The sequence below is a fragment of the Rana temporaria genome, chromosome 2 (genome assembly GCF_905171775.1).
Source record: "Rana temporaria chromosome 2, aRanTem1.1, whole genome shotgun sequence".
NCBI classification, from domain to species: domain Eukaryota; kingdom Metazoa; phylum Chordata; class Amphibia; order Anura; family Ranidae; genus Rana; species Rana temporaria.
The window spans coordinates 369,719,979-369,747,378 of record NC_053490.1 but is presented as its reverse complement, the minus strand read 5'-3'; the positions used below and the strand labels follow the sequence as shown (position 1 = coordinate 369,747,378).

Sequence of the window (27,400 nt, the reverse complement as noted above, 5' to 3'; positions counted from 1 at the left end):
CAACACGTATAATGGCACTATAAAGGGGAAGTTCCATTCGAATGGCGCCACCCTTTGGGCTGATTATGCAAATTTCCCTTCTCATAACTTGCTTCTGACCATGCATGTTTTTTTTTTTTTTTCTCCCCATTGTTCAAGCCTACACACGAGGAAAAATAGAGCAGATTCTAAATTTTTAATGCCCATTTTTCTCGTCGAGAAAAATGCTCTGGAGCCTACACGCAATCGTTTTTAATGACCAATTAAAAAAATTGCATTTTTCTCGTCATGAAAAATGGTTGTGTGTACGCGGCATTAGTCTCTAAGATGCAGAAAGAGATACTTGTCCTTCCTTATTAAGAACATCTGGCCACTCCATCAGTAAGTGGGCCAATGTCCATTTGCCAATAGGTCCTGTACCTCCACAGAATTTGACTTTTTCTGTAGCAATGCCTTATAAAGCTGTGTTATTTGTCCCCAATTAGAAATTGTTACTAAGCTTTGGTAACGAAAAAAAGATCAGTCTCGACTGCATTTAAATAGCATGGCTGAGCTGTAAATGTTGAAAAAAAACTTTAGTGGGCAGGCCAAATTCGCCCTGTAAAATGTGAAAATCTTTCAAAAGTTGACCATCATATTACTGCGGGAAGTACACTAAATCTCGCTCTGACCAATAATTAAATCCCTGCAATTTTAATAATTTAGGGTAATTGCGATTTGGAAAAATTCAGGTGTAATCAGTATACCCATTATAATGACCGTGATCTTTAGCAGAATGACGGCCAGGAAATGGTTCCGTTATCCTGACTGGGCGTCACATGACATCCAGCAGTATAAGCCATGATCGTGCGCCCATCGTGATGTGGAGTATCGATCTGACACACCGCATCTCTGACAGGGCCGTCTTATCCAGTGGGCACACCTGGGCACAGCCCAGGTGCCCACGGGGCCCCATCAGGGCCAATCCTATGCGGGTGCGCCGCGCCCCAGCGCTGTAAGCTGCCACAGAGAAGGGGCACCAAGCCGACGAAGCTGTGGCACGCCACTTGACTGCACTGGTTGCTAGAATCGCCAGCCACCTGACGCCTAGCAACCAGTGATGTCAGTGGCCGCCCCAGCATTCAGAGTGTGCCACTCCTGCCCCAGCATTCATAACGCACCGCCTACATGGCTGGAAAACCAGATCTTCAGACTGGGACCGCATAGCATGCCGCAGGTCACCATCTTCATTATTGGGGCCCCAATGCATTCCTTTGCCCAGGGGCCCATGATGCTATTAAGATGGCACTGATCTCCGATCACGTTAAAGAGCCTCTGACTAAGGCTCTTTACTACATGATCAGCTGTGACTGATCACAGTATAAACCAGGAAGTGCCAGTTCACACTGACAGGTGACTCTCCTGTTGAGGGGGGGGGGGGGGGGTTTGTGCACTGATAATCAGCACAGCCCCCACCAGAGGTGCCCACCACAATGGCAATTTGGGTGGGCACTCATTGGCAATCAGTGGCCATCAGTAATGCCTGTCAGTACTTTCATCTGTGCTGCTTATCAGTGCCACATATCGGTGCCCATCAATTCTACAGATTACTGCCGCCTCGTCGGTGAAGGAAAAAACTACATTTTATAACGGAAACAAAAACTTTATTTTTTTTAAAAATGTTGGTCTTTTTTATTTTGTTTTACTAAAAAAATAAAAATTTAAACCCAGTGGTGATCAAATACCGCTAAAAGAAAGCTCTATTTGTGGGAAGAAAATCATAAAACATTTGTTTGGGTACAGTGTTGTATGACAGCACAATTGTCATTCAAAGTGTGACAGCGCTAAAAGCTGAAAATTGTCCTGGGCAGAAAGAGGGGAAGTGCCCTGTATTTAAGTGGTTAATCCTGTTCCATATCTTATCTATCATAACTAATGTGGGGTACTGTTTAGCTATTCTAAATTCACCCACCTCTAAACAGTCTATCAGCTTTTTACCTAAAAATATTGTAGATGGGAAAATATTCTAATTGGATTGGTGCTCAAATCCTCCTCGCAGCTCGTTAAATGCTGGAGCTGTGCTGACAGATAGTATAAAAATGGGTTTGGAACAGCTAGCCCACTATTCTTCCTACAGTGTTTCTAACTTAATACACGAGTTACGCTTTTTCCAAATAAGTATGTGAAATATAATATCCAGTCGTTTAAAAAAAAAAGGACATAGGGAGCCACATTGTCCTGCCGCATCACCCAACTTTTACTTGGCTTTAGCTGGTGGACACCCACCCTGACATTATCCTGTAGGATATTTTGGTAAACTTAGAAATTCCTTTTGCCCTTCATAATGGCAAATGGTACAGGCCCTGAAGCAGCGAAGCAAGCCAAAAATCATTATGTTCTATTAGCCATACTTCACCATTGGGATAATGTTTTGATGTTGGTAAGCTGTGCCCTTTTTTCCACCATACATATTGCTGAATATAATTCCCAAACGGTTCAACTTTAGCTTAATCAGTCCACAAAACATTTTCCCAGTACCCATTGTGGTTTGCCAAGGTGCACTTCAATTTTTTTTTTTTGGGGAGAAACTGCTTCCTCTATGGCAGTGGTTCTCAACCTGGGGTCGGAACCCCCTCGGGGGTCAAATGATGGTTTGCCAGGGGTCACCAAATCCTGGGCTGGGAGATAAGAGGGGGAGGAACAAAGAAAAAGGGAGAGAAAGGAAAAAGAGAGAGCAAGAAAGACAGTTAGAGGGAGGGATTGGGGGAAAAAACAAGGAATTGGGATAGAGAGAGAGATGAAAGGGAAAGAAAGTTGAACAAAGAGAGAGGTACATCCTAAAATTTACTATAAGAGGTTTTAATACTGTATGAGTGGAAAGCACTCAGGGAGCGCTAAATGTCCGCGGGTTAGGGGCGCAAATTACTCGTCCTGCCTTGGGTGCTTTCAACCCACGCTATGAACATTTTACTGTTAGGGGTCCCCACAACTTGGGAAATTTTATCAAGGGGTCACGGCACTAGAAGGTTGAGAACCACTGCTCTATGGTGTTCTGCCATGAGCACCCTGCCTGTTCATACTTGTGTACGGTAGACTCATGAACAGGAATATTTGCCAGTTCCAGCGATATCTTCAAGCATTTTAGCTGTTACTTATGGGTTCTTCATTAACCTCATTGAGAGTATTCTGCATTGTGCCTCCAGGGTCAACTTGGTTTGGTGCCCACTTTTAGGAAGGGTAGCCACAGTACTAAACTGTCTCCATTTATAAACAATTAGTCTAACTGTCGCCTGATGGATATCTAAACATTTTGAGATTGCTTTGTATCCCTTTTTCAGCCTTATGCAGATCAACTTCTCCTTTTTGCGAGGCATAGTTTACATCAGCTGATGCTTGTTATGAACAGTAATCTTAAAATGTTTGAGTGTCTTATCAATCAAAGTAGCTTTTAAACCACACCTCCAAACGAATTTCATTAACTCAACTTTAGGTATGCAAACTGACTCCAATTAGCTTTCATTGAAGTAATTCGGCTTCGTGTTCACTTACTTTTTTTCCTCCAGCACTGTGAATGTTTACTGGGTGTGTTCAGTAAAGACAGAAGAAATTAGAATAATTTATGTTATCAACCTAAGCACATTGTCTTTTTGTCTATTGTGATTTAGATGAGGATAATATCACATCTTATGGCAAATTACTGCAGAAAACTGATTAATTGCAATGGGTTCATCTACTTTTTTTGCTACTGTATGTAGCTTTTTATTTTTTTGTGTGAAGATTTTGTAAGCCAGCAAGGGCATATTTCAATCAATTTGTTTTAATGTTCTATAATATATTCTGCCCTAGTATTATAATTTTGTATCTACCTTTTGTGTATTTTATTAACACATGTAATGATAATATTTTCCATTTATTTATGTATGCTGTTTTTTTTTTTTTTTTTTCTTTTTCTATTCATGATTTTACTTCTATTCTAGGGGACCAGTGTATTGTCCCCAATGCTACACATTGGCACAGTCATTATTTTAGCAACGATGATTTACAAGAAATCTGCTGTTCAGCTTTTCGAAAAGCATCCGTGCCTTTATATTCTTGCGTTTGGATTTGTTTCTGCGAAAGTAACAAACAAGCTAGTGGTAAGCATTCAATTTTCATACCACTATATGTTATGAACTTGTTATATTAGCCATACTGTAAGGTCTAAGTATGTTCAAATATGAAGGAGTTATTTTGATTCTAGATTTTTTTTTTTTTTTCTTACTTTCATTTTCTAACCATTTTTTGTTTACAAATACCAGGGTTCTTCAAAAAGTTTCCGCACTTTTTAAAACTCTATCAAAAAAGTGCAGAAACATTTTGAAGACCCCTCGTACAATACAATGTAGCAATAGTACCGTTTTACCATTTATCGGCGTATAACACGCACCCTAGCTTTAAGAGGGAAGTTTCAGGAAAAAAAACTTCCACAGCAACCTGTGTATAACACGCAACCACAGTTTACCCTTTTATTTCCTGGGTAAAAAAGTGAGTGTTATACGCCAATAAATACAGTATTTAAAAATCATCAAAAGTGGTCAGATCTTTTCCCAATCAAACTAACCACAAAAGGGCTCTGGACCAAATCTTGCCCCTCCCCGTGGCGACTCAATGCGAGCCTGCTGAGTGACCCTATATTTTACACCAAAATTGAGAAGGAAATACAGGAGTACTTTAGAATTTATAAATAATTCGATACATCCCCTGCAATCAATTGGGTTGCCCATAAAGCAACATTAAGGGGTAAACTGATTCAATTAGCGGCCAGAGCGAACAAACAATTCGACAATTGGAAGGGAATCTAGACTCTCTAATGGAGGAACAACACAGAAATCCTCAGATGGATATCAGACGTAAGATAGACAAGGCAAGGTTAGCGCTTAACATGAGTTTGACTACTCAAGTGGAGAAACATATTGGCTGGTCCAAGCAGATACGATTCCATGGGGGATAAACCCACTATATTGTTAGCGAGAAAATTAGTGCCCGGCCATATACACCGACTTTACCGAAGTTAAGGTTACCCACTAGAGCTGCACGATTCTGGCCAAAATGAGAATTACGATTTTTTTGCTTAGAATGAAGATCACGATTCTCACGGGGTAAAATCTTTTACATTTATACAAAAAAAAAAATGGGCTAACTTTACTGGCTAGTTTTTTTTTTTTAATTCATTAAAGTAATTTTTTCCAAAAAAATTGCATTTAAAAAGACTGCTGCGCAAATACAGTGCAACATAAAATATTGCAACAACCGCCATTTTATTCTCTAGGGTCTCTACTAAAAAATGATATAATGTTTGGGGGTTCTAAGTAATTTTCTAGCAAAAAAAAATAATGATTTTAACTTGAAAAGAGCTGTCAGAAAAAGGTTTAGTGTTTTTAGTGGTTAAACGTTCCTAATTTACATACAGAAGTCAATGTGATACAATGTTTAGACTTAACTTTCCACTGATAAAGAATGTTTTTAAAACTTGGCAGGCTGCCCAGACTTGTCAGATTGCCCAGACTTTGACTTTTGGCTGAGAGCAGAGAGGAAATTCTTTGCATACCAAAGTGCAGAGAGAAAATTATTTTCATGTCAAAGATCGTGAAACCCTGTGTCAAGAATTGCAACGGGAAAAAGATTGCGATAACGATTCTTGACAATTAATCGTGCAGCTCTATTACCCACTGGACATCCCACTCAAAACCCTGAATTACTTCTTCAGGAATTCCATAAATTCTACACTAAACTGTATTGCTCACCAGTTTGAACCTTCTTAGGCAGAAATGTTTTTTTTTTCGCGAGATTCACTTGCCCAAATTGACGCAGGCCCATACATAACTGATGGAAGGGGAGATTACGGAAGCAGAGATTACAATAGCCATTAAGACTATCCACCCCCTTAAAGGCCCCGGGACCGGACGGCTTTACCCGCCAGTATTACAGAAAATATCACAAACTTATGTGTTTCTATTTTAATGATTTAAGACGGGGACATAAAATACCTAGTTTTAAAAACGCAGCTTATATTAACGTACTACCGAAAACAGGGAAGGACCTTGGGGACTGTGAAAATTATCGCCAAATTTCCTTAATTAATACGGATCTAAAAATATTAACGAAAGTCTTGGCTCTTAGATTGAACACTTTCCTTCCACTCTATATTCATCCGGACCAGGCCGGTTTTGTTCCGAACAGGCAGGCTTCGGATCGGACCTGCAGGGTAATAGATTTAATTTCCGCAGTACAGTCTGACTGGGACCGCAAGGGCCCCAGACAAGGGATGTTGCTTTCGTTGGATATTCAGAAGGCGTTTGATTCCCTCTCCTGGGACTACCTATTTGACGTGTTGTGTCGCTTTTGGTCCATCGGCCTCATTAATGCTCAGAGGGTATTCCTCCCAATCGTTTGTCATTAGGAGGGGTACTAGGCAGGGCTGCCCCTTATCCCCGCTATTGTTTGTCCTAGCAATAGAGCCACTGTCCATTAAGATTCGTATGTGTCCGGATGTGCGGGGGATAGTCTGCGGAGATTGCGAACATAAATGCCTATTATTTGCTGCTGCCTGCTGACCCTGACGTCGCCAATCGCTTCACTTCCCAATTTACATGCCATTTTGAAGCCATTTTCTGATATCTCCGGGTTGAAAATTAACCATAGCAAATCTAGGGCTTTAAATCTCTCATTGCAGAGAGCTACCCAGGAAACTTTGAAACGGACCTACCAATTTTTATGGGAATAGGAGGCTCTTCCATATTTAGGGATACATCTCACCTCCTCGATACAAACGCTATATAAATATATGAATTACCCCGTTCTTTTTAAGAGGTTGACCGATGATTTAGCTAAATGGCAAATTCACCCCCCCTTATGGTTTGGCAGACTACACTTAATAAAAATTAACGTGTTACCGAGGTTATTATATCTTTTTTGCACCATACCTGTGCCACTGGTCAGACATGACCTTCAAACGTTTCAAAATAGGGTTCTTAAATGTATATGGGGAGATAAAAGGCCTAGGGTGAACAGAAGTACAATGTACACTCCAAAACGTAAAGGGGGACTTGGCCTGCCTGATCTACAGAAGTATTTCTATGCGGCCCAGTTGGCCCATCTTTCTAGGTTTTACTCCCAGCAAACCCAAGCCATATGGATGACAATGAAATCCTATTCCTGTCTTCCTGAACCAATCTCTCATTTGATGTGGCTCCCAATGGAAGAGACCGATTATTTTATGTCCTACCCTCTCGTTCTCTCTAGAAGCCTGGGATAGACTTTCCAGGACGCAGAAATTTAAGTCACCCCATAATCCACTAGCACCGCTATTGAAAAATAGAGACTTCACCCCGGGCCTCACTCCCTTAGCGTTCGGTTGGTGGACAAACAAAGGCCTCATACGCATAGCGGATCTGTGCGATCATAGGGGCGTGTTATGTGAACAATTTTTAGTAGATAAATACCAAATGCCACCCACCGAGCGCTTTTAGGTATAATCAACTATAGCTTGCAAGGGCGACTTACTGACGTTGACACCTATGGAACATTTATGTAGTCAATATGACAAAACTCATGGCCACATTTCAGCAATATATACAATTTTAATGTATGTTTCGAAAAAACTAAGTTGTATGCTTCAATGGGAAAGAGACCTTCAAGAAACTCTTGACCTTGAGGAATGGCATATAATATCGGAGACAGCTTCCCGGTCGCTTATTAATACCTCTATTATAGAGGCTAACTATAAGCTATTATTAATATGGTATATGGTACCGGCCAGGTTAGCCACTTTTGTACCTGGAGCCTCTCCAAAGTGTTTTAGAGGATATGGTCAAGAGGGTTCCACCTATTACATATGGTGGACCTGCCCTAGAGTCGGGAGATTTTGGATCAGGGTATACAATTTTATTTATACCCTTACCCAGGTTAACCTGAAAAAAATCGTCAAGACATGCGCTGCTGGGTGACAGGGTATTGGAGGCCTCTAAATCCCAAAGGCTTCTCACGTTTATTTTTATATAGGCTAAATAACTATAGCCAGGAACTGGAGGTCCGCTGCCCTGCCATTCGATCAGCTGAGGCATAAACTGTCGTGGCTCATGTTCCCTCCCTCTTCTGTCCCTTCTCATCTTTCCTGTCCTTTCTTATTTACTTTTTCTATTTTACTGTTTCACCCCCCTCGAATCTATATATCTATATATATATATATATATATATATATATATATATATATATATATATATATATATAATATATTTTTTTTACCTACCGGGTTTTAACCCTGGCATTGCAGGGTTTTGATGTCTTTTCTTTATTCCATTTATCCTCCGTGAACAATTGCTGATTTGGGATAACGAGGGAGTCATCCACGCTGTGAGAGGAGCCTGACTCCCCCAGAGAGTTTGATGGGGAGCTGGTTCGTCCAAGCGGGAATCATGTGCATTAAGATATTGGCCTGAGGGGAAACCTTGGGTTGTAGGCTTAGCGGTTCGGTTTACGGGTCCGATGTTCATAATTCTTACTAGGAATCGTGGTTGATCCTAGAATGCTATATGAGGAGGATTCCTTGAGCCTTCTAAGGATGTATAATGTTCAACTCCCTTACTGTGTTGTATACTAGGCAATGTAAAGCCGAGAACTTTATACCTTGTATCGCAAAACTTTATTAAAAACTATTGAAACATAAAAATCATCAAAAGTAGACAGATTCCTGTAAGGAGACTCTGGCAATCAATATTTGACCTGTACTGCAAACTGATAGCGACTTCCATTCAACCCTCACCAGAGATGGCCCTTCTATCCATGATCCCGGGCTCTCTTATGTCTGCAAAAAAGATGTGTTTCGACACTTCCTAGTCGTGGCAAAGACAGTGATCGATCGACAGAGGTGCCTTTCCTGGGGGATTGGTCTATTGAATTGGATCGTATTAGAGACCTGGAACGTCTGTTTGCCCAGGAAAATGGGAAAGAAGAACGATTTTCCGTTGCATGGACTTCAAGGTCCATGTTTCAGTACTCTTCAGAGTTTGTCTCGTGGGCCGACGGTGACTCAGATACTACCACATCTTAGCCTAGATGGAGTGTTTATTTTCTCTACTTTTACTCTAATTCTCCCATCTTTTCCCCTCCTTTCTTTTTCCCTATTTACCAAATCTAACTTCTCTTGGAGCATTTGTTATGCAATGTTCTCCCAGCATATGATTATATGTAATCCTTACAGCAAATGAAAGTGCCTTAATACAATATGTGATGCCTTTTACTTAGTTTATACATGTGTTTTTGAAACACCTCTGATACTTGGAATTTGATAGCCTAGCTTTATATTTGTCATTATCAGTACTATGCTATACTGACTAGTTTTGTTTCAAGGTCAAAGATGGAGTATATGATGAGATACCTTTTTATTGTGATGTATATTACTAATGTGTTAACTTCATATCTGTTATTTATATGTTCTGATCTTTCAATAAAATAAGATTGAACTAAAAGTAGTCAGATTGAGAGCCAGTTCACATTGCAGCGGCACGACTTCGGGGGCGACTCTGCAAGTCGTCCTGAAGATGACTTCTGTATAGAGGTCAATGCAAATCGCCCCGAGCCGACCCCGAAGTCGTACAAGAACCTTTTTCTAAGTCAGAGCGACTTGCGCCGCTCCTATTAGAACGGTTCTATTGCATAGAATGGGACGCGACTCGTCAGGCGGCTGAGCCACCTGACGAGTCGCCCCAGTATGAACCGGCTCTTGTTCATTAAGGGCAAAGATTATAGTATAGTCAGCTTGAGATTGAACTACTGTGGCTGTTAACCTATTGGTTTGGGTTAAGCATAGGAGAGGAAATATAGTACATGGGAAGATAATATATGGGGTGGGGAGGGGAAAGGAGGCAGTGGGGGAAGCAAGGGAAGGAGAAAAGTAAAGTAAACAAAAATGGAGAGGAAGGGAGAAACCGAAAAAAAAGGGCAGCCAAGTATGATGGTTAAGAAAGGAACATGAGAAAAGAAAATATTCAGAATGTTACTTATGTTAAGGTAGTTGCATAGTTTAACAGGGAGCAGTTAGAATCCTTAGCCAGAAAGTGGATGATCCACAGGGCCAAAATACCATGAGGTAGATCCTTGTACAATGGCGCATTATTGCGCCGGGCGTAGCGTATCTAAGATACACTACGCCGCTGTAACTTACTTGGCTTTGTTTCGAATCCTCAACAAATTCACGCCATAAGTTACGGCGGCGTAGTGTATCTCTTGCGGCGTAAGGGCGCGGAATTCAAATGGATGTAATGGGGGCGTGTTTTATGTAAATACGTTGTGACCCGACGTAAACAACGGTTTTTTTTAACTGCGCATGCGCCGTCCATGGGGGTATCCCAGTGCGCATGCTCGAAATGTAACCGGAACAAGCCAATGCTTACGACGGTGACATCATTCTACGCAAATTCCTATTCGCGAACGACTTGCGCAAACGATGTAAAAAGTTCAAAATTGTACGCGGGAAGGACGGCCATACTTAACATTGAGTACGCCTCAGTATAGCAGCTTTAACTAAACGCCGGAAAAAGCCGAACGCAAACGACGAAAAAAAATGCGCTGGGCCGACGTACGTTCGTGGATCGCTGTAACTAGCTAATTTGCATACTCGACGTGGAAATCGACGGGAACGCCACCTAGCGGCCGCCGAAAAAATTTCATCTAAGATCCGACGGCGTACTAAGACGTACGCCTGTCGGATCAAACCAAGATGCCGTCGTATCTTGTTTTGTGAAAATCTTGCAGTGATATGAAATTAATTTTGACGATTGTGTTTTTTTTTCCCTATGCTTTAGCTGTCCTTGGTTTGGCCCCCATAAAAAATTAAATGAGTGCTGTTGGAAGGCTTTTTGTTGAGTAGGGCTTTCCAAGGGTCTGTTGTAAAAGGGTGAACAAATAGGGTAGAAATGAGGACATACATACAGTAAGTTACCAGAACTGTTGGCTTATTAGACAATTCCGCCAGATATGGGTAAAGAAACCGCGTAGCTGTGAAGCTGCAGAGGCTGTCTGTCTGCACAGCCTCCAAAGGAATTGGGGGAATTAAGCCTGGTATACACTGGGAGTTTTTGTCTGTTCAAACCAGCGGGTTGAACGGAAAAAAAATGTCTGCTCCGGTCGGAGCCGCTGTACTAACATCTGTTGGACCGGCTGCCATACACCCAGGCCGAATGTCGAACGTTTTTTATTGAACCGGTCGATGACGCCCAGCATTAGGCCCATGTGTACAGGGCTTAACCTGGGAGAACCTAATCTGTGATGACAGAAACTTGGTATGGCCTAATTAAGAGATGGTAATTTGTTTCTGTAATAATGTTTGTCAAACTCTTGAATGGGGCTAACTATACAGTATATCTTTCCTCATCAGTTGAGAGGGTTCTCCCCCTCCAATAGTATGGTAATTGTAGGTGTTGTGGGGAATATAGAAGAAGTTTGTGTTTGTGTATAGCGGTTATTATATTGGGATCATTCTTGGCTTGATCCAGTTGATCTAAGTAATGGCAAGAAAGTAGGTCAGGCTAGAGAAGTTGCATAGATTTCCTGTTTGGGGCTACCCTGGATGGCATCATTAAGTGTGTCACATGGGGGAAGAGTACCTTCCTGCCACAGTAAGGGAAGGGCCCTCGCAAATGTGGGCCTTTCGTCTCAGCCCATAAGAAATGTTATTTTGGGCTTCCGCTGCAGACAAGGGAAATGGCTCTCTCAAGTCTTTCACGGGAGCTTCCAAGCAATCTTGGTCTGGTAAGCCTAATGCTGGCTTCTCCAGTCCCCCAGACAAGACGCCTTCATTGGGGTGGGGGGGACATCTTCACTGGTTTGCAGATTCTTGGACCTTCTTTTGTGAGCATCAAGAAAATCCAAGAATTTATCCTTTTTGGGGGTACCCAAAAGGTTTATTTCAACAGGAAGTTATTGAGACAATCTTGCAAGTTTCTCTGGTAGCTGCCCCAGTCGTCCTAGTGCCAGTGTGGGGCCAACACCTTCCGCTTCTGCGGTGCCTGCGAAGAACCGAGGGCGAAAAACTTCTGGTCTTTCTGGTTGCTGTAAACACTTGGGAGCTACCTCTCAGAGAGGACCAGTTGTTCCACGGGCTGATTTTACCATCATACTTTACAGTTGCTGGTTTTAATGGCCTAGCCATTGAAAGCCAGGTACTGAGAGATAGAGGTTTGTCAGGATCGGCGATCCCTATTTTGTTAAAGGAGAGGAAGTCAACTTTTAGTAAGATATGCCATCGTATGTGGAAAGCGTATATTTCTTGGTGTGAGTTGATTGGCGCTTGCCCTTACTAATTTTCTGTAGGTGGGATCTTGGCCTTCCTGTAACGGGGTGTTGAGCAGAGGTTGAGTACCATAAAGAGACAGGTGTCTGCCTTAGCAATCTACTTTTAGCTTCCCCAAGCCACTCACTCTTTTTTTAGTTTGTACCTTCATTCAAGGAGTCTGGCATGTGGCTCCACCTGTATGGTCTCTTTTGCCACCATGGGATTTAAACTTGGTACTATCCGGTCTCCAGAAATCTCCATTCGAAAATATTCAGGGGATTCCCTTACCTACATTGTCCCAGAAGGTGGCATTTTTGGTGGCTATTACCTCGGCCTGCAGGGTTTCGGAGTTGGTGGCATTAACATGTGGTAGTCCCCATTTAGTACTCCCATAGGGATAAAGTGGACAGTAGGGGTGCGCATCTTCACTGGTCTCACGATTCAAATAAATTTGATTTAAGATTATCCTGTCCAAGATTCGATCGATTCTGCAATGCATCACAATTACTGTGCAAGTGTGCATGGTTAAACTTTTTATCCAAAAATTCAAGCAAGGAAGGCTGGGATCAGAGGCAGAGGGGTAGATGGTAGTGGAGGGATGAGATCAGCGACACTGGCACTCACCTTTCTCCTACATGCTGCTCAGTGTGTCTTCTCCCTTCCGGTACCTCCAGTGAAACCCCTCCTGATATCTGGTCTCCTGGAGCTCCTCCCACCTGCACTGTACTGGCTGTCAGCTGACTTTCTGCTTCAGTGAAGGGGAGGCAGCTTAATCCACCATAAAGGGCTCTGCCTCTGTTTTTCTAGGAGAGGCAGAGCACCGCATGGGGCGACAAATCAAATCACCAGATATCGATTCGGACAAATCACAGCATCGTGAATGTCTGAATCGCAATGCTGCGATTATATTCAACACCCCTAGTGGACAGCTGTGATGTTATGATCCCTAGCCAGCTGCTTGTCTCCAGCAGATGATTGCACATTTGGTCTGTTGGTTAACCAGCCCAGCTGTCCACCGGCGCCCCGCTCTGACTCCATAGTGGGGTTTCCCCGCAGGACACCGGTCTTCCTCGGTACCCAGCCTTATTATAACCCTGTATAGGCACTACCAGAAGTGGGCACCTTTGTTGCATCTCAGCACCGGCTTGTCATCACTCCAGTCTTGGGCTCAGTAAGCATTGCTCTTCTTGGATGTCAGTAAACGCATCAGCCTGTGGTGTACTGTTTTGACCATTATAAGCACACTTGTGGACACGGTGTGTATTTTATCTCATGGATTTCTATGTTATTTACTGACTTAATGGTTTTATCAATAAATGTCTACGTGGATTTATTACTTTTGGTGCAGTGACTTCACATCTATTCAAGTATTCTCAAGCACTTTGTCTTTTTAAACTCGCCTGAAACTAGTAGTTTTGGAAGGATAGATAACTTTAAGTTGACTGTAAGGTATATGAGATGTATGTCCTACATTAACCATGTGTGATAAAAAGTATATTTTAGTGTCCTAGAAAAAGTATTCTGCCATAACCATAAAAAGGTCCTGGTCAATTTTTATGGGTTTTTTTTGTCTAGTAATGTTGGTATACATAATCTTTTATACTGTAAATGTTTTTGTATAAAAACTTTGAAAAGTTAGCTGTAATTCATTTTTTTGGGGATTTTTGGCGACTTTTGTTTGTCATATTTTCTCAGGGTATAGTCTTCACTTCATTGAATAACCTATTTTCTTCTCATTTGCATTGAATAACCTATTTTCTTCTCATTTGCATTGAATAACCTATTTTCTTCTCATTTACATTGTATTTAAACTTTGGCTATAGGTTGCACACATGACAAAAAGCGAGATGCATTTGCACGATACCGCTTTCATCGGACCTGCCTTGTTGTTCCTAGATCAGTATTTTAACAGCTTCATAGATGAATACATTGTCCTGTGGATTGCTCTGGTAAGTATTTGATTTTATCTCAGTAGCCTTATTTTTCATTTAATGCGTTATTCCATTTTGTCAAACTGTACAATCTGTGTTTTATTTATTTTGCCAGCAAAATAGTTTGCAAGTTTATTGAAATGCAAATATGGTGTGGTCTGTTCCTAGTTGGGGGGGGGGGGGGAATGGCCTGCCTTCTGTTTTAAGTTCTTTTTGACACATACATGAAGTAGTAAACCATTAATACTGTTTATATGTCAATAGCAAAAGGTTGTTTTTAACCCCCTTAGATTTCTTTGCATAAGAACTTGTGATTGCAGGACTTTTTTGGTAGGTCAGTTTGGTTTGATCATGCTGCCATAAATGTGCGTATGAACATCTAAATGCATATAAATATGCACATACACGGGTGTATTTGCATACCTAAGCTGTTAGAGGGAAACTATATTGAAGCAATATGGAAGTTGCTGTTGTGGACTTTTTCTTCTGAAATATAAACTAGTTGCCTGCAGGGCTGTGGAGTCGGTAGATAAATGTTTTGACTCCTAAATGTTTCGACAATCTCTAAATTTAGTAGGAGTCGGAGTCGGTGCATTGTTTGCTGACTCCGGCTCCAGGTACCCAAAATTTCCTCCGACTCCACAGCCCTGGTTGCCTGGCTGTCATGCTGATCTAGTAGCTTCCATACTGCTTGTTCCTGGTTCATTATTTTTTTGTAAAATTATTTTTTTATTAAGTTTTCAAAACACATATACAATAACAGGCCACATATGTGACCAACATTGACCGGTTAAAACACAGAGACCGGTGTACAGAACCCAAACATGACAAAAACTGAAGGGGGGGAAAAAAAAAAAAAAAAAGGGGAAGGGGGGGGGGGGGGAAAAGGGGGGGGGGGGGGGGGGGAGGAATGGGGGGACCAAAATGCTCACATTGAGCCCCGTCAGCAGGTGCTGAACGGGCTAGGATGGATGGAAATGACGATATGGGTCAGAGCACAACCGATCCCCCCCATACATTATACCTGAGACTCTTCTACCTACACCCAGCTCCAGTGCCAAATCCAAAGACGTATGGCCCCATTCTCTCCCAAGGCGCCCATCCATAGCATTAGCTTACCCCAAGATCCTCCACAGACCTGAATTGTCCCCCCTATGCGTGCGGGTCGCAGTTCTCCCCAGTTCCTCCCATTCAGGATTCCCCGACCACTGTAGCTGCCAGGCACTGAACTTCTCCATCGATGTGACTTAGTCTGATACCGTGTCTGTGGAGGCCATCCAACCCCCCCACACCTTATCGAACTTGGTCAATGCCCCTCTACTCAAGTATGTGGCTTTGTAAAATGGGATGGCTTTGTTGACTAATACCTTCCAGGCTGTCACCGTCGGGGCAGAGGAACTTTTCCAAGAAAGAATGATTCGTTTCTTAGCATAGAAGAGCACAAGAATGAGAAGCGTCCTTATAGCCCTAGTCGTCGCTAGGGGTTCGACCAAAAGTAGCAAGCACACCTCTACCGTCATGGGGATTGAAATAGTAGTGACCGACCGGATGCAATCTACCACTGCCTGCCAGTACGCCTGAATCTGGGGGCACTCCCAAAAAATATGCATAAAATCAGCAGTAGGCGCGGAGCACCGCCAGCAGGCCGATCCCTGACCCCTGAACATTCTAGCCAGCCTGGCAGGAGTCAGGTACGCCCTATGTAGGAACTTGTAATGTATAAGTCTGTCTCTTGTAGAGACTAAGGCCTGGAAAGCCGCCCCCCAGACATCGTCCCAGTCGTCTCTGTCCAATCCCGTGGTCACCGAGTCCCAAGCACGCCTAAAAGGCGATAGCAACCCGGTGGTCTCGGGGAAAAGGTCTTTATAGAGGCTGGAAACCTCCTTGGGAAGTGGTTCACTACGAGCCAGGGACTCCAGGTCCCCAGACTCCAGAACCAACGGATTTCCTCCGAACTGTGCCTGAAACGCATGGCGCAATTGTAGGTATCTAAAAAAATGGGTATTGGGTAGGTCATGTCGCGTTTTCAAGTCATCAAACGTCCTTAAGGTACCATTTACTACCACATGGCTCAAGGTCTTAATCCCGTAGGCCGTCCATACCACCGGGTCCGGGTAGTCCAGAAAGTGGACCAAGTTGGGGTTTCTCCATAGGGGCGTGTGGGGGGAGAAGGTAGCACGATCAGTAGGTCTTAATGCTTGCGCCACGACCCATGCTCTGATCACTGACCTCATGGAAGGCGTTAAGGGGTACGGGGCCCTCGGGCCCCTGTAGACTAGCCGGGAGAGTGCCTCATAGGAGCCCACGCAAGCAGCTTCCAGCGACACCGCGGCATCATCCGGAGCAGAGGTCAGCCAACGGTGTGCTACCGTCAACTGGCCGGCCAGGAAATATTTAGAAAAATTGGGCACCGCCAGACCCCCCTCCCCCCATGGCTGTTGGAGAATGGTCAACTTAAGGCGGGGTGAACTACCCTGCCACAGGAAAGAGGATATCATGCCATCTATGGCCTTGAAAACCGTCTTTGGTATCCACACTGGGGCGTTCCTAAGCGTATAGAGCAGGAGAGGAAGGATCTTCATTTTAAGAAGATTGACCCTACCTATGAGGGACAGGGGGAGATTTTTCCAGGAGTTCAATTTTTTGGAGACGACATTCAGCAATGGGGACACGTTAAGTTCAATAAAGTTTGTTACGGAGTTAGTAATCTGTAACCCCAAGTACCTGATTTGGGTCACCCACTGCAGGGGGTTTGAGGGGTCGGCCCCTCCAAGGGACACATGGGAGCGGAGTGGGAGGATTTTGGATTTGGTCCAGTTGACTTTGAGGCCGGATACCTCAGTAAATTTGCCCATCAGTGACAGTGCGGCATGTAAAGAGGGGCCAGTATCCCCCAGAAATAAAACCAGGTCGTCCGCATAAAGAGTTACCGACTCAGTCAAAGTGCCCACCTTGATACCCTGGATTAGGGGCGAAGATCTCAACGCAATCGCCAAGGGTTCCATCACCAGGGCAAACAGGCCCGGTGACAGGGGACAACCCTGCCTGGTGCCCCTGGATACTGGAAAGGCGCCCGACACCTCGCCATTCAGACGAATTGCCGCCACTGGTCTATCATACAGCAACGATATCCATTTGAGAAATACAGGCCCAAAGCCCATACGCTCCAGCACCCGCGTCATGTAGCCCCAATCAATGGAGTCGAACGCCTTTTCCAGATCGAAGAACACCAGGGCCCCCCCGTGAGATATTTCTCCGTCAATTTGCGTGTGCGTGTATACCCTGCGAATGTTAATGTCAGTAGCCTTTTTGGGCATGAACCCCGTCTGGTCAGGAGATATCAAATGGTCTAAACAGGACATCAACCGATTGGCCACCATCTTGGTCAATATCTTGAGGTCCATGTTCAGCAGCGCAATAGGCCTGTAGGACGAACAGTAAAGGGGGTCCTTCTCAGGCTTGGGGAGCAGGACCACATGAGCCTCATACCAAGAGGGGGGCATACTCCCTATCTCCAAACACTCCCCATAAAGGTTCAGTAGTCTGTGGGACACCACTTCTGAGTAGGTCTTATACCACTCTGCCGGAATGCCGTCAGGGCCCGGCGCCTTGCCATTCGGGAAGGAGGCAATAGCCACGGCCAGCTCCTTGGAGGAGAAAGGAACCTCCAAAAGCTTGACCGCCTCTCCAGGCAGCACCGGGATCTGAATGGAATCCAGCAGGTCCGTCAGAACCTGGTTGTCATATTGTGGGATAGCCGCATATAGGTCTGAGTAATAGGACACAAACGCTTGTAGGATACCTTCCCTGTCCCGCACCAGAGTGCCCCCAGTCGTGTAAATACATGGAACGGACACATGTGATCTGACATCTGCTGCCAAGTAGGCAAGCAGTTTCCCATTCTTGTCTCCTCTTTCAAATAGATCCTCTGCCCTACGCCTAAACGTGCATTGTGTAAGTGATTGTAGGTGGACCAAGAAAGTTCTTCTGGCCATCTGCAACTCCACAAGTGTGGAGGCAGAGGGCGCCTCAGCATGGGCTTTCGCACACCGAATCTCATGCGCCTGGAGCGCTTCCGACTCAGAGTTCTTTTCAGTCCTGGCAGCCTTAATAGCAGCAATATATACTCCCCGGGTGGACGCCTTGAACGCATCCCACACCATGTGTCCACCCGCAGAGCCTTCATTTGTCTCCCAGTACTCCGTTACATGACCAGAGACCAGTGACTCAACTGATGGTTCATCTACCCATCCCGGGTGCAGCCTCCAGAGTCTCCGACCGCCCCCACCGGGACGACTCAGTGTCACCTGCAAGGGAGTGTGATCCGAGAGTCCCCCGGCCAGGTAATCCACATCCGTCACCTGCGGCAGGAGGGCCGGATTTGCGAAGGCAAGGTCTATACGGGAGGAGGAGGAACTGACGTGGGAAAGATAGGAGTAACCTCTCTCACCAGGATGTTTCCACCGCCATAACTCCTCCACAGCCGCAACATCCGCCCAGTGCCTGAGGTCGAGGTTTCGCGCCCGATTGGGGTTAGAAGCATCCAACCCGTAGTCCAGTACATTGTTAAAATCCCCAGCCACCAGCAATTTTAATGGGCCAAAGGTGGCAATCTTCTCTAAAACCAGATATAATACCTCTTTGTTGAAGGGGGGAGGGATGTACACATTAGCTATGGCCAGCAGCTGGGAGTCAACAGTGAGAACCACAATAGCATATCGCCCGTGGGGGTCTGTCACAACATGTTCTATATTACATTGCAGTTTCTTGTGCAGCAGGATGACCACACCCCTTGCATACGAGGAATAAGTGGAGTGTACCGCTCTCTGTATCCAGTTCCTATTCAGGGAAAGAGTTTTACTACCCATCAGGTGGGTCTCTTGCAGGAGAACAATATGTGGGTTTAGAGATTTAAGGTACTGTAGAACTAGAGATCTTTTGTATTTAGAGTTTAGACCGCGGACATTCCACGACACTAGCTTAATATCATTCATCAGGTGGGGGGAGGTAACATGTTAATGCAAGGTGAATCAAGCATACGAGGAGAGAGGAAGCTGGACACAGAGAGCCATTGAATAGTATATCACAGCAGTTCAACAGGGTGTGACACTTAGAGCATTGCACATTGTACAGTGTAGCACATATGGAGCGAGGCCCAAGGGCCAACAGGGGGTGGAGGCACAGAGTCAAAGCCTCATATAGAAAGACAGGGGAAAGGCAAAAAATGCCTGGGGAAAAAAAGGAAAAAAATTAACAACCAAAAGTTAAAACAAAAAAACGTCATTAAAATCCCAACGCCCTGTTTGCTCCAGGCGAACCAAACTAAAAAACGGTATTACCGCCGGAGAAACTTTATACCCAAAAACTTAGAAATCAGGTGTGAAACGTCTCAACAGTTCATCCACTCCAAGAGAGAAAGTAAAGGAAAAACAAAAGTTCCCAGGGGTTCCAGGGAAACACAGAGAAATTTCAAACCGTGCTTAACAGTACCTGTTGCTCCTGTCAGGAACGGATGCTTGACCACGCAGAGTAGTCCATCCATCATTGGTCTACAAAGTTCAGCAGCCAAGAGCAACCGGAGTGCAGTAAGGAGGTACTGCGGCAAGGAACCACTGCTCCCAGCAAGGGCAATCGTGATGAGGTAAGTAACTTTTCCTCCCTAGGCCGACTGCGCCGTCACCCAGCCTCTACAGGCCTCTAGGCCATCGAATCCAGCCAATCCACCGCCTCTGCCGGAGAGTCAAAAAATTTTGCAGAGCCCCTATGGATCACCTTTAGGCGGCTAGGGTAGAGCATGCTATACACTAGGCCTTTTTCCCGCAGGCGACGACGGACATCCGTAAAGGAGCGCCTTCTCTTCTGCAGCTCCTGGGAGAAGTCAGGATACAAATGGATCGCCGCATTTTCATGCTTCAGCTCCGGGTGTTTTCGGGCCTCTGCCAGGATCATGTCCCGGTCCCTGAAATTCAGGAGGCGGACCAGGAACGCACGCGGCCATGCACCCACAGGCCTCTTGCCGGTGGGGACCCTGTGAGCGCGCTCCACTACGTAGACAGGGGACAGATTCCGCAGGCCCAGGAGTTCTTTAAAGAATGTCTCCGCAAATTCCACCGGGTTGGCTCCCTCTGCGCCCTCTGGGAGCCCAACCACCCTGACGTTGTTGCGGCGGAGGCGATTTTCGGCGTCTTCTGAACGGGCCATTAGGACCCTGACCTGCTGTTGCAGCTCCCCAACCGAGTGAGCGGTGGAGGCCACCGTGTCCTCCACCACGGATATGCGGTGTTCTGCCTCTGACATGCGGCCTCTAAATTTGTCCATGTCCTGCCTTATCAGCCCACACTCTATGGCCAGGGTGTCAATCTTACCCTCCACGGAGGACTTGCTGTCCGCAATGGCCGCCAGGATCGCGGCGGTGGACCGACCTCCCAACATCCCCGGCGGGTCCTTCTCTTCCATCTGCGGTCCCTCCAGGTCCAGCGACTCGAGGTCCGCCATCCAGGATTCTGTTTGCGCTGCCACCGAGGCCGGGAAGGATGGTGAAGGCGGCAAGATGGCCGCCGCGCGCGTGTTTGGCGGTGGGCGCCGGGCAGAAGAACTCACCGCCTTCTTGGCCGAGCCGCGCTTTCCAGTCATCGGGAGGACCGGGGCTGTCCCCCGGACAGGAGGAAGAAGCTTGCTGAGCAGGATGGCACCCTAAGGTAAGGATGGAGACGGATTCAGATCACGGATGGCAGGAGCACAGGCAATGCACGTCCGTCTCGCTCTACATCCCGGCCACGCCCTCCTGGTTCATTATTGAGAACGTTCTGTTGCCCAACAAAGTGTCAGATTTTTGTCCGAAGGGCATGTGCCAGGATTTTGTCTTGCATACTAACAGCACACAATTTTCTGCCAACAAACACGAATGTAGTTACGTACTACGTGGAGTTTTTTTTGTGAAAACTTAATTGAACAAGTTGAAGCTAGAAGCTGATTGATATATCTATCAATCAATTAATTAAAGGGTTGCATCAATGCCACAGAGTGCAAGTACCGATACTTTTATTCAAGTACTCGCCGATACCGATATACTTTTGAGTCAGAGAAAGGGATTGAGGACACAGATTCCCCGGTCCCTTTCTCTGCAGCCTCAGCTACACTAAACATGAATGAACAGGAGCCAGCGGCTCCTGTTCATTCAAAAACTGAGACACCGTAAACACTGTTTACTCAGTTGTGAATGTACACAGTCTGTGCCTTTAGAAAGGGAAGGAGCAGGGAAATTAAATATTATGACAGATCCTAGAAAGGGGGGGGACACGGAGGGCGACTGGAGGATCACAGAGAGGAGGACACAGAGAAGGGAAGTTTACGTGCCTCTGTCTGCAGTCTCTCTCTCTCTCTCCCCCTTTACCCCTCCCTCCCTCCCTGCTTGTCATATTGGGAGTCTATGTCAGCCATATCCTCCCTGCCCCTCCCCTCCCACTGTTATGGTTGTAAAATAGCAAATCCTAATATCTGGAAGCCACTCTTTTACAGAAAGATATACTGTTGTGTTTTAAAAATGATGCAGCGAAACGTCTTATTTCAGAGTGCTACTTTGCGCTCACGTGATCTCCCACTGCTCTCCTCCCAGCTGACGTCAATGGGGAATCTCAGCCCCTCCCACTTTAGTCCTCAGATCAGGGAAGCTGAGTGCCGGGAGGTCACGTGAGTTCACATCAACGCTCTGAAGTAAGGTATTTTGCTGCATAATTTTTTTTAAAACGATCCTGCACAGTATATCTATAGCACACCAAGCAAATGCGTGCGGACTGAACCCCTGTTTTTAACGCATACTGTAGACAGGTTAATTGGTTTTCTGCAAGCTGGTCGGTAAGTAGGCTTGGTTTTTCCCTGGGCATTCCCCAGGTTTTTGTTGTTAACAGTATATCTATAACAGAGGGGCTTCCAGGATTTGGGATTCATGACTTTACAACCACTTTACCCACTTAAGGACTGCCTCCTGCACATTTACGTCGGCAGAATGGCACGGCTGGGCACGTTACCTGTACGTTGCCTTTAAGAGCCCAGCCATGTCGCCCGAAGCTCCGTGACTGCGGGACTCGATCGCCGCCGGTGTCCCATGATCGGTCACAGGAGCTGAAGAACAGGGAGAGGTGTGTGTAAACACACCTTCCCCGTTCTTCACTGTGGCAGTGACACTGATCGTCTGTTCCCTAACCAGTCAATCGCTTATTGCGTTTTTTTTTTTTTTTTGTATTTTTTTTTTTTTTATACCAAAAATAGGTAGAATACATATCGGCCTAAACAGGAAAAATATGTTTTTTATTAATTTTTTGGTGGATATTTATTATAGCAAAAAGTAAAAAATGTTGCATTTTTTTTTTTTTCAAAATTGTCGCTCTGTTTTTGTTTATAGCGCAAAAAAAAAAAAAACACAGAGGTGATCAAATACCACCAAAAGAAAGCTCTATTTGCGGGAAAAAAAGGACGTCCATTTTATTTGGGAACCACGTCGCACGACCACGCAATTGTCAGTTAAAGCGACGCAGTGCCGAATCGCAAAAAGGGGCAAAAAGGGTCCTTAACCTGCATAATGGTCTGGGTCTTAATTGGTTAAGGGTTATAATGGCCTGTCTATCTTTCTTTGTGAATTGCCTTATTTCCAGTCATTATGAAAGCAATATATAAATACACCCCCAATATTGTCCAAAGGATGCTTCACTGAATAGTAACTTTTTGTCACTATTCTATGTTACAGAAAGTTTCTAATATCAAAAAAAGATGGGAAATATGGGGCCAGATTCACAGAGACTTACGACGGCGTATCTCCAGATACGCCGCCGTAAGTCCGATTGTGCGCCGTCGTATCTATGCGCCTGATTCTTAGAATCAGTTACGCATAGATTTCCCCAAGATCTATCCGGCGTAAGTCTCTTACACCGTTTTTTTACGTCGTTTACGTTAGGCTTTTTCTGGCGTAAAGTTACCCCTGGGTCTATGAGGCGCAGCCAATGTTAAGTATGGCCGTCGTTTCCGCGACAATTTTTTACGTTGTTTGCGCAAGTCGTTCGCGAATAGGGCTGGACGTAATTTACACTCACGTCAAAAGCATGACGATTTGCCGACGTCATTTGGAGCATGCGCACTGGGATATGTCCACGGACGGTGCATGCGCCGTGAGTTAAAAACGTCAAAAACGTGGGGTCACCACTATTTTACATAGTACACGCCCCCCAACCAGCCTATTTTGAATTAGGCGGGCTTACGTCGGCCCAGTTACACTGCGCCGCCGTAAGTTTAAGCGCAAGTTCTATGTGAATACACAACTTGCTACTCAAACTTGCGGCGGCGTAGTGTATCTGAACTACGCTATGCCCGCCTAAAGATAGGTGATTCTACCTGAATCTGGCCCATAATCTTTAAGACTTGTTGCATCACATTTTAAAGCTTGGTTTACTACTATTGCTACAGAAAAGCTGTTCGTTAACATAAAACAGCCTTGTTGTATAACTCTAAAATGTACCAAATTTTGCATTAAATCATTAAAGGGAAAGCCAAACCTAATGCAGCAATCTTATTCCTTACAGGTACTTTCACTCTTCGATTTGATACGATACAGTGTGAGCGTCTGCAATCAAATAGCTTCTCATCTTCACATTGAAGTTTTCAGAATAAAAACAAGCGGCTCACATTATAACCACCATTAAGTGACCTAAACTAAGGAAGAGAAATGCATGATTCATAAAAGAAGAGATGGCAAAATCCTAAAACAAATATTTCAGTGTCTTCAATGTCAATGAAAACTTCTTGTTCTAGTTCCTGAAGCCCCAGTTTTCTATGTATATGGCATAATATTGTTTTTTTACGGTGGCACATCATGACCGTTCTGAAAAGATTTGGGCATGAAAAGAAAATACGTTGGTTTTGATTTTTGAAAAACCCTAAAGCGTTTTAAATATGCAGTATTTTAAAGGACACAAGAAGATAACCACTTGTGTGGAAAATATTAATGCTCCTTATCTTGTACATTTAGTATAGCTTCACTCCTGCATATAACTGCAATCTTCTAATATTATTTTAATAAATCTCTTGGGAGCTACCATTTTACTGAAAAGTTTCCATCTGCATAAAAAACACTTTATTAGGTATAACTCCAGCCAAAACCCTTTTTTTTATTTTTTTTACGTTTTGGATAGTGTGAAATGATTTATTGCTGTTTTTGTCTCTTCCTGGGAGGATCTACCCTCTTTAGTCATCTGTGAGGCCATTGTCACCAGGAACAGAAAGTGAGTAATCCAAAAATTTACAGGTATCAACTTAACAGGATGTGAGGGTGAAGTCTTCCAGTTGGCTCCAGCGGAGTCACATATGGCAGAAAAAAACTGAAAGGGGATTTAGTCCTTCCACAGTATCCAAAATAAAAAAAGTTATGGTTTTATACATACTTTATAGCTACTGTATGTACTATTTTGACATTTATTTCAATATGTTACATACAATATAATTTGCCTCTGTCAGACAGTCTATTTTACAACCCATTTTAAAGGGATGTGCACACACTATGCCAGTGTCGGAGAATTTTCTTGTACAATTCCAGTCAAAACTTTTTTTTTTTTTTATGGATAAAAAGATTTGAATCTCAGCTCAATATCGGCATTCCTGTTGGAGAGACTTTCTAACGCTTCTTGTTGCAGTGACAAGTAAACACCTTCAAAGAGAGCTCAGTAATATCGGACCCTTTCACCAAACGATCCAAAACTGAGAAAATGTTGCCTGAATTTCCTTGAATGTACTTTAAAGTGGTTGTAAACCCTCAGAGTGAAGTTAATCTTATCAGATGGTACATAACACAGGCAGCTGATCACTGACTGTGAAAGTGCACTTACTTGTGTAGTTACAGTGTAAATCGTCTTTCAATCGATGATGACGTCATTCGCGATTGCGCAGTATGCTCTTTAATTAACGGCATGTAAATTGTGCCGTTTGTGTATTTCCTGCTTGTGGGGAAATTACTATGAGTGAGACTTCCCCTCTGAACGGTACAGAGGGGAAGTCTCATGATGCTGCAATGATTCTTGTCTTCCTGACACTCCCCCTTGTGACTGAATAAGATGTCACACATCGAGGCTTGGTTAGGGCGCTATGGCGCATGCGTGAGATTTTCTAAGGCAAACACAGTAAGGGCGGAAGTGACGTAGGCAATTGATTCTGCAAACAGCACTAAAAATGGCACGGTCAATACCCGGAAATCAAGAGAAGAAAAACACCCGAAATAAGGTACTTGCAGACCTCGTTTAGGGGCGATTTCTATTGATTATGACTTTTAATGAGCTACTGAATGTTAGATTTGAAAAAAAAATAAATAATTGGCTGGGGTTTACTTCCTCTATATGAACATGTAAATCAGTAGTGCTTGGTTGCACAAGAAGTACAGCAAGCATGCAGGATTGCTTTTATGAGCAGAGGTTCAGCCTTTTATATGTTTTTTTTTTTTTTTAGGGCCTTGTACACACTTGAGTTAAAAAAAACGCTACTTTTATAGTCATTTGAGCTTTTTTTTTTTTTCTTTCTCTGCCTTTAAATGCCCTTCAATGTTAGCCTATGTGTCCATGCACACTATAGGTGTTTACAAGAGTTTAGAGGCAGAAAAAAAACACCAACATTTTTCAGAAGAGCTTTTGAGCATAAACGTTCAAAGGCGCATAAATGCAAAAATAACAGTAGGTGCGTTTATACATTCTCATGGGCAGAATAAACATCCTGGGCAATAGAATGCATTAACCCACGAATGCACATGTAAAACGTGGCTTTTTACTGCATTTTTTTTGCTGCTAAACTTTTGTAGGAGAAAAGGCATCATAGAGATTATAGTGTGCATGTGGCCTTAAAAGTTTCACATATGCTTAAAATCTTTAACATTGGCATATCCTAATTTAGTAGTGAACATGCACTTGCCATTTAAAATAACTGTTGAGTAAGAACATTGCATTTTGGAAGCAGCCACCATAAGGTGGGAGGTTCTGAAATCCCATTGGCAACTACCAACTTTCTGAAAGTTGATGGTTACTGAGGGCGGACCATACACCTGTTACAGCACTTGGGCCAGCAATAGGCTGCTTAGGCCAGAGCAGTGAATTGTGGAAGGCAGAGGGGAGAATCATGTTACTTTATATCCAGAAACCACTAGGTTCCCGGCGTCCTTTTTGCTTTGGTGGGAGCAATGAAAGAGTTTAAGAGCAGCTTACCCACTGAAGTCCTATGTTCCTTACTTGGATTCATTACATAGTGGCTTCAAATTCAAGGGAAACTAAAATCAAAATTAGAATATCAAAGACTCATTGCCTGTTTGGTTTGTAACCAAAAAACTATATTGGGGGTATCCAGCTACTAATCTGTATTATCTTTCAGCCCTCTGGAAAAGAAGGAAGGTTTGTGTAATTTGATTTACTCAGGGCAAGTACAAAAAGATAGCGAATTTTGGTTTCAAGGATGTCATTCCAGTAGTGAGTGACAAGGCTGCAATATACACATTTTAAACACTTTTGATCCCAGCTTATTTTATTGAACTCCGGTTTCCCCTTAATAATATATATATACCATTTCTGGAATAAAAGTGTCTGTGTGTTTACAGATTATGAACTAGCTTTCTTCTCTATCTGAATTTGTGTGTTCTTTTTCTTGTTATGTGCGTCTTGAAGACAGAAAAAAGGAGATCCTGCACAATTGTGTTTTTAAAATGCAACCAGTGACATGAAAAAGTATGTTCCAACACTTCTCTAGCTGCATGCTTTCTTTTGGTAAGCAGTTTAGTAAGTGGTGAATCAAAAGACCTGGATGAAAGCTCTGGAGCTTGTGTTGTCACATACAAGCCAGTTGATCCCAAATTGCTATCCCGACAGGTTCATTTTAAGGACTTGACAGCCCAAACATTCAGATGTAGCAGATGTAATTTAGAGAGATACCTTAATCCAGGGGTCGACAATATCCGGGCGCCAGGTCGCAATTGCGACAAGAAATTGTGACCTGGCGCCCGCCAGTAATTGAGGCCCCGGCTTTGCGGCCTACAAGGCTGTGAAGCCGCGGCCTCAATTACCGGCCGCCGCGATCGCGCGGTGGGAGAGCACGGAGGCACAGGATCCTGTGTCTCCGTGCGCCCCCACCGCGCGATGGCGGCGGGCCCGTGGCGGCTGGCAATTGAGGCCGCGGCTTTGCGGCC

The 27,400-nt window shown here is 44.2% G+C and overlaps 1 protein-coding gene across 1 annotated transcript in view; it reads left to right on the top strand.

Moving 5' to 3' along the window:
* The window catches only part of LOC120927217 (choline/ethanolaminephosphotransferase 1), an 85,922-nt gene extending 59,095 nt beyond the window's left edge, over window positions 1-26,827 (top strand). Inside the window, exons 7-9 of the mRNA XM_040337751.1 lie at window positions 3,936-4,094; window positions 14,092-14,217; window positions 23,772-26,827. Of these exons, the coding sequence (XP_040193685.1) occupies window positions 3,936-4,094; window positions 14,092-14,217; window positions 23,772-23,891 (405 nt within the window). The 3' untranslated portion in view covers window positions 23,892-26,827. The remainder of the gene's footprint in view (window positions 1-3,935; window positions 4,095-14,091; window positions 14,218-23,771) is intronic.
* Window positions 26,828-27,400: the final 573 nt, after the last annotated feature.